Source organism: Triticum urartu, chromosome 6A (genome assembly GCF_056163025.1).
Source record: "Triticum urartu cultivar PI428250 chromosome 6A, HENAU_Tu73, whole genome shotgun sequence".
Lineage (NCBI taxonomy): Eukaryota > Viridiplantae > Streptophyta > Magnoliopsida > Poales > Poaceae > Triticum > Triticum urartu.
In genome coordinates, this window is record NC_141878.1 from 139,428,474 (window position 1) to 139,436,835 (window position 8,362).

The 8,362-nt window shown below is 52.1% G+C and overlaps 1 protein-coding gene across 1 annotated transcript; it reads left to right on the plus strand.

Annotated features, from left to right (window-relative positions):
* Positions 1–266: 266 nt before the first annotated feature.
* On the plus strand, positions 267–1,898 carry LOC125513826 (gamma-glutamyl peptidase 5). The gene is made up of 2 exons (XM_048679035.2): positions 267–874; positions 1,276–1,898. The coding sequence occupies exons 1-2, from the start codon at positions 374–376 to the stop codon at positions 1,654–1,656; spliced, it is 882 nt and encodes a 293-aa protein (XP_048534992.1). The 5' UTR covers positions 267–373; the 3' UTR covers positions 1,657–1,898.
* Positions 1,899–8,362: the final 6,464 nt, after the last annotated feature.

An 8,362-nucleotide genomic window follows, 5' to 3' on the forward strand; every position in this document is an offset into this window, starting at 1 on the left:
AAAAATTAACAGAAATTATGAAGAGAAACTAATAAACTAGGACAGAGGTGGTAGCCACTATGATGCGGTTTCGAGTCGATTCGCTAGCTCGATCGTTGCCCATCTCGATCGACGGCGAGCATCTGTACAATATTCAATAACGAGGCATCGCCACCACGTTTTCCATAAGCGATCGCGACGCGAACCCAATTCCACGTTCGTGGCTCAGCCACACCGTGTCTTCCGCCTCCATAAATAGCACCGCAACAGAGCACACTGGCAGAGTGGCAGTGGCAGGTATACCTACACTTGTAGCCTCAGTTATCTTGCCAGTGCCAGCTGAGCTAGCTATATAGCTCCGTCGCTTGCTTCCGAGTTCCGACAGCTCGCTCCGATGACGGTGGCGGCGGCGGGCGCGGGCAGGCGTTACGCGCTGTTGCTGGCGGTGAACGACTCGGACTACGCCAGGAAGGCGCACGGCGGGTACCGGAACGTGTTCTTCCGCGCCCTCCGCTCCGGCGAACCCGACGAGGCGTGGGACTGCTACCGCGTAATCGACGGTGAGTTCCCGGCAGCAGAGGATCTGGGCCTGTACGACGGCTTCGTGGTGAGCGGCAGCCCGCACGATGCCCACGGCGACGGCGCCCCGTGCTGGGTCCGCCGCCTCTGCCTCCTCCTCCAGACCGTCCACGCCATGGGGAAGCGCGTCCTCGGCGTCTGCTTCGGCCACCAGGCCCTGTGCCGCGCGCTGGGCGGGAGGGTCGGGAGGTCGCCCAGCGGCTGGGACGTCGGGGTGAAGGAGGTGACCTTCGTGGATGATTTGGAATGGCCCTTCGAGTTCTTGCCCGTGGAGCCACCCCGGAACGCCTCCATCATCGAGGTTCACCAAGACGAGGTATATTTTCCGTAGTTAATTAGCTGCTAGTAGTAGCCGTCGGCGCTTAAACGCTCAATTGTTTTCTTGAAATATCCTGCCATACCAATGCGCAGTTGATATTTTGGCAAAATGTCACTTGCACGTGACAACTGACGGTGCTCGTCGAGCTATTTCGTAATTAAAAGTTGTCATGCATGCATGTAGCTGTAGGCCGCTGTGTCATCTAATCATATTTTTCACCAACTCGTTGGGATTTGACTTTTGACGTGTTACTCAATAAACCATGCCACTTGCAAATATAGTACCCTATGATGTTGCATTTCTTCAGCTAGCCCGCTCCAGTATGTTCGTAAGTTTACTTATCTTGATGAGGTTGAATGTCTTAATCAATTATGGGTGCGCTTGCTTGATTGATATAGGTGTGGGAGGTACCGCCCGGTGGCAAGGTGCTGGCCTACTCCGACAAGACGCGCGTGGAGATGTTCGCCGTCGGCGACAACGCCCTCGGCATCCAGGGCCACCCGGAGTACACCAACGACATCCTGCTCAACCTCACCAACCGCCTCGTCAACAACAGCACCATCGACGGGTGCGTGGGCGAGGACGCGCGGAGGACGGCGGAGAGCGGCGAGCCGGACCGCGAGTTCTGGACGGGGCTCTGCAAGGCCTTCCTGAGGGGGTCAGGGTGCACCGGCGGCGGCGGCGCCCCCAGGCCGCCGCCGCAGGGACCGGCGCCGGAGATTAGCTGCAGCCACCACGTCGCTCACTTCCCTGCCACCGCCTCCCCCATTGGCTTGTAGCGCTTTGCAAATGCGCGGACCGGCTGTTGTTAGTTCGGCGCATGCATGTGCTCGCTAGCTGCAGTAGTATAATGGTACGGCTGCATGCATGCACGTACGATCGGTGAAGCGTTTGTGTCAGCAACTATACGAGTGGCTGATTTTTTTCGCATGTGCTGCGTTGCACACAGCATGTCTTGTAGTTGTATGGTTGGATAACGGACATAAGGTCTGACGAATGCCAATTATCCACGAGCGCTTAAGTATGTACTGTGTTAAAAAAAAAATCCGGCTCGCATTATTCCTGAATCTATTTCAAAATTTCCGGCGGTGTGATAATATGACGGCTCAGTCTTTTAAATGTGCTCATAGGGGTAAAATGTGTGTGTGCATCATAGGATAAGTGAGTGAGTGTATGCGCCTATATATGAGCGCTTAAGTATGTACTGTGTTAAAAAAAAAGCCTACTCCCCCAACATATAGTTACCCAAATGTTTAGCCCTTGCCCTGCCTCGTTTCGTATACGGGCCAAGATGATGGTGGGTGATGACGATTTGTCTATGAACACTAGCGAGTTTCTCTTCTACCAAATCTACCACGAAACGAGCATGGTGAGAGGGTGCGCCTATCCTGCCCATGGTGCAGTAAATGATCCCAAAAAGATTTGACGTCACTCAAGTTGCTCCACGCTAACAGTTCAAAAAAAAAGGGTGCAGGCTCAAGCCAAATCTGTCAAGTGCCATAGCCTTAAGAAATAGGAGATGTATAAACTAAAGGATACTCCGCGCTTTAATGCGGGAAGCGGTTGATAAAAATTTAGGTTGATAATATCATAATTAATTTTTAAAATATGTATGACTTACTATATTTGATTATGTATATTCATAACAATATTTATTGAATACAAACAAAATAATTGAATGGAAAACGTTTTTCCATGCATGGTTGAATGTTGTGGTGGGTTTTTTCCAATGCATGTGTGTTGAGATGGGACTTATTTATAATTAGGCTAGCCATAGTGAAGAGTAAGTTTAAGAGTAACATGTACACATTATCCTGCCTATGTTACCACCATACACATTAATATACACATTATTATAGTGGGTAGTAATATAAGTATGGTATCATGCAATCAGTTTATAGACTCATACTACCTTCATCCGGGATTATATCCCGTCGACTGCATCGGCAAGATCAAGGCAGAGCAGACGCGCATGCAAAATCTTTTGTTCTGCTCGCTTTTAGAGCACTGCTTCACACACCACATTTTTCATACGAAATACAGATGACATGTTAAATCCTATCATCCAAAGCCAAGGCTAAACAACTCCAGCCAGTTGAATTGGGCAATCATTCTAGTATCGTTCACCAAAGCATCGTGTGCAAAGTACTTTCGCGATTTTATGTTGATTTGATGTGCATTGGTCCGTCTTTTTCACGTGCAACTGAAGCAGCACTAGTCATGGAGCAAACATTATATGCAGCCTACCTTTTCACATGAAAGGATCCCTCGTGAACGGCACTCGAAACGAACGGCCTAAGGCCAACTCCACCGCACGACCCTAAAACTCACCACATTTTATCTGGATTTTATCCATATGAGATAGAGATAAGAAGAACAAATACCGGACAGAGGCCGGACAAACTCGCTCCGTACAGCGTTGTTTACCTCATTTTCACCCCATTTCACCCGTCCGCCCGTGTCATTTCTTCAAACACGTAGCAAGCATAGCGAACTCGCCGCCGCGGCCGCTCCTGCTCATGCACGCCCTCGCTCCCGTCGCGACCGCATGCCCGCTGTCGCGCCCGACGCGTCGCCGTGCTTGTGCCCTCGCTCCTCCCGTGCCCGCCTCGTCCGCCCAAGCTCGCCGCTGCCCGCACGGCCGCGCCCCCGCACCTCCTCGTCGCATGCGTCTTCCGCGGCCGTCCGGCGACCCACCACCGGCCCTGCGTCCGACTCGCGGCGTCCGCGTCCCGCGCGCTCACCGCTGCCTCGCCTTCCCGCGCGCACGCTGCTGCCGTCCCGCGCGCTCGCCGCCGCCGCGCTCGCCGCTGCCCCGCCCGCTCGCCGCCGCCGCGCTCGCCGCTGCCTCGCCCGCTTGCCGCCACCGTCCCGCGCGCTCGCCGCGGCCCCGCGCGCTCGCTGCTGTCGCGCTCGCCGCGCCCTCCCGCGCGCACACCGCCGCCGTCCCGTGCGTTCGCCGCGCCGCGCGCTCGCCGCTGCCTCGCTCGCCGCCGTCCCGCGCGTTCGCCGCGCCGCGCGCTCGCCGCTGCCTCGCGCTCGCCGCTGCCTCGCTCGTCGCCCTCCCGCGCGTTCGCCGTGCCGCGCGCTCGCCGCTGCCGCGCCCTCCCGCGCGCACGCCGCCGCCCTCCCGCGCGTTCGCCGTGCCGCGCGCTCGCCGCTGCCGCGCCCTCCCGCGAGCTCGCCGCTGCCTCGCCGTGCCGCGCGCTCGCCGCTGCCGCACCCTCCCGCGAGCTCGCCGCTGCCTCGCCGTCCCGCGCGCTGCCGCGCCCTCCCGCGTGCAGGCCGCCGCCATCCCGCGCGCTTGTCGCCGCCGTACCCTTCCGCGCGCACGTCATCGCCGTCCCGCGCGCACGCCGCTGCCGTCCCACGCGCAGGAAGTGGTGGTGGGTGCGCGTGGTGGGCCATGTATAGAAAAGGAGAGTATGACAGGTGGGGTCGACGGCGGACACAGACGGACGAGGAGGACGCAAAGACGTCCGCTTTCTGTCTGCTTTGGCCCCAAACCGAGAGCAACTTTGGTCTGGAAATGGGGCAAAAGCGGACACAGACCGGACGAAACGTCCGTATGCTCCCATGCGTTGGGTCGTTCGGTTTGTCCGTTTTATCCCAAACGGACACAAACGGACAATTTGGGGTAAAAATGGGTCACGCGGTGGAGTTGGCCTAATACAAACGGATGGCTATGTGGTGCTAGCCGGCCCTATAAACCCGGACAGAGGTAGTATTGTCTTGGGATACGTGTTGTTATGATTTACTCAGTTTATGTCTCTTTTCATTAACTCAATATCACATAGGCAATTTTGCTGAGTTGGAGCTTATGTTACTCTTGAAGTTACTCCCACTATGGCCATTCTTATATGATGAGGTAACATGCTTTCATATTAAGATAAATAAGTTAGTGGAGATGACTGGGTATATAGTATGGGTTCGAGCACTGTTTTATACCAAGTTGGGAGGGGGCAAACCCATTGGAAAATACGTGTTTTTTCACTGACAGGCCGGGCTTGGGCCTGAAATCTAGGATCGACTATCGGGCTGGGCCCGGGCCTATGTTTTCTTCTTCGGGCTTTGTTACACCCGGACCGGCCGACATATGGCTAGGTATAGATATATGTAGTGTTGATGGCTTTTTTGCGAGCAAACATCCGATGTATTCTTCATGTCATCTCAGTACAAAGAGTGCAGAAATAACAAAAATTACATCCATGTCTATAGACTACCTAGCGACGACTACAACTACTAGAGCGAGCCGGAGGCGTGCCGCCATCATTGGCCCTCCCTCACCGGACCCGGGTTAAACTTGTTGTAGTAGGCAGTCAAGAAGTCATCGTGCTAAGACCCTGTAGGGCCGGCGCACCAAAACAACAACCGTTGTCGATGAAAAAAAAGTATAGATCGAAGGGATTCAACATGTAGAGACACGAACAAAGACTAACACAGATTGGATCCAAGCAGATCCACCGAAGACCAGCATCGACCGAATCTCGTGAGATCCGTCGAAGACACACCTCCACACGCCCTTTGAAGATTCTAGATGGATCACCGAAACGGGAGCTAGGCGGGGAGATTGTTATTCCATCTTCAAGGAACCGCAGCCGCTTTGTCTTCCTAAGTAGGTCACAAACTCTAAACAAACTCCCAAAAACAGCTAAAAACAAGATGATGCGGAGCATCCCACAGTCATCCCCATGGACGTATCGACATCTCCCATGACACCACTTGGACCAATGACAAGAGCTCGAGCAAAGGCTATCGAAGATAAGGTGAACTCGCTCCTCTCCGAACTACCACTTTCTACACATGCGACATGGCTACTACCTCAAGCGGAAATACTATGTGTGATCAGGTAATTGGAGGAAGGCCACAGAGCAGCTACATCCAACGGACAAGACGGCGAGGACACCAAGTATGAGGGACAAGAAGAAGAGCTGCAAGAAGAGCTGCAGCCACCGGACGACCGCTCCAGACTAGACGTCCGGTCCCTGAAGGCCACGCCAGACAGAGGAAGCCAGGCCAGTGAATGCTACAGCGGCCGGACATCCGTCCAGGACGGACGACCAACAACTCCCAGCGACCGGACGACCGGGATCCACCGGAAATCTAGCAGGTCCCCAACAGAATGAAATCAGCGGAAGTCTGAAGTGACCGGACGACCGGCCATCTTCAGAAATCCGGTGCCACTTCAACCGAGCCGAAATGATGGAAGTCCGGCGACTTTCGGATGTCCGGACGCCCACGAGCCACCAGACGACCGGAACCCACCGGACGTCCGGTACCTGTCTGCACACAGTTTCGTGCCCGAGGCCCATGTACCCCTTCACTTCACCCCATTTGCACTAAGACTATAAATAGACGTCCTCCTCCTCCTCCTAGTTAGGGTTAGCAATGTGATAGCTCATATTAGAGATAGATCTTTGCTCATCCACTTGGTTACTTCTCCATCAGAGTTCACGACCTCTACGGAGAAGATCCCCCCAAGCGGATTCAAGACCCCTAACGGCAAGACCTCCTCACGGAGAAGAACGTGTTACCTATGTATCATCCCTTGTTGGATTCGGATCGTGTATCTCTTTGTGTTTCGAGGATCTAGCACATGTGTAATCGAATCTTGTTGGTTTGATTGATTCTCTCGTGGTTTCCCCTTGTGTTCTTCGCGTTCTTCATAGAATCCCCTCCAATCGTGAAAGATCGGGCCACTAGGGTTCTACCCTACATCATCTTGGTATCATGAGTCACGTTGATCACGGATTTGGAGCCCCTACATCTTGTTTTCTAGCTTGATTTTGTTGTGTTCTTCCCCAATTTTGAAAATCCCCACCAAAATAGCCCCAAATTTTTTTGTGATTTGTTGGTGTGATGAAGTTTTGTTGGATTTGATCCATGGATTTGCTTTGCCACGAGTGGATCTAGCTTTTCCCCTTCGTCTCAACCATTCCCATCCACAAAATCGCTTGGATTCGACAAATTTTACCAACTCCATCATGAACCCTAGTTGTTCATCCTAGGTCTGAAACCGCCCAGGCACCGGACGTATGCCAGCTACCGGATGTCCAACCACCGGTCGTCCGACATCCACCGGACGTCCGATGTTTCCTGACGAAACTAAAAAAATTCGCCCGGAAGTTTTCAGCCACCGCCCCACTTCCGCATACTCACTCCAATACCCATTCCACTTCCGCATACGCACCCCGATACCACCATCGCTTTCCGCAACCACCAAAGATTACACGTTACCAACTCCGACACAATTTTGACACATTTGGTTTTGAGAATTTGAGTTGTGGATCATTGTTTCCTAGGGTGTTTCGGCTAACTAGGAACGGTTCAACATCAACACCACCGCAACTCATTTTCGCCAAGGACTCGTCATCGACAACACCCGCTCGACAATTTTGATACCCTCAACCGTAAGCAAGGACGGTAACTTTGACGACATCTTTGTCTACTCCTTGCCATTACATTGATAACAACCATCGCCCGTTTTGCGTAACTTACCCATCGAGACTAGCCTTTGAGTATTGCCGGTAACGTTACTTGTGCACATTAGTGATCATACTTCCCATAGCATACATACCATATCATCATGGTGCATATCTTGGTATCATCTCTTGTGTCACAAGGTTGTCATCGCATACACAATTGCTATCTTGGTTCGTGAAGTTTTGCATGAGAAAAGAGCTCAAAAGAGAAAGAGCCAACCAAGCTTTTAAGCAAAAGGGAAAGATAAGCAAAGAGCTTATAAGCAAGAACCATAGCATCATACTACATTAAGATTGTCATACTCGATCATCTTGGATCATATCATCGGAACACCATACATATAGCATACTTGGGATAGAAGTCGTTGCATTTTTGCTTAGTAGGTTGTGCACAAGTTTCATATCTGCCTATTGTGCAATCGTGCTAGCGTCTCTCTAGAGTTGTGCAACAAGAGCATTTTCCGTGGATTACACATTTTCCGCTCATTTTTGGTTTGCACAACCCCACTTATCTATTTGCGTGTGTGTTTCCGTGTACCTACTTGCTTGGTCTACTTGTTGCATTGCAAATTTGTGAATCGTTTCCCACATTATTGAGGCTCCCTAACAATTGCATCAAATTTTGTGCCACCATCCTAACCGAGCTCCACCATAAGCTTTTATTTGTGTAGGTGTGAGAAACCGACAAGAATTGGTACCAATTGTGCTATTTCCTTGTTATACATTTGAGTGATCATTGATCCATCTTCAACATCGGTCAAGGTACAATTGGTATAAGTTCTTCTCTTTCTCTCACTCACATATTTGCTTGGAATGATGGATAGGCCAAGTTCTTCTACCAACCCACCCTTCCTAGAACAAGACAACGACCTGAACAACTACGTCACCAAGATACACATATTTGGCACACAACGAGATTTGCATCAAGAACAACAAGCAATGAGCGACCGCATCGACAACCTCGCCACCGACTTGCGACTCTCCGGGCAACGTACAAGAGACT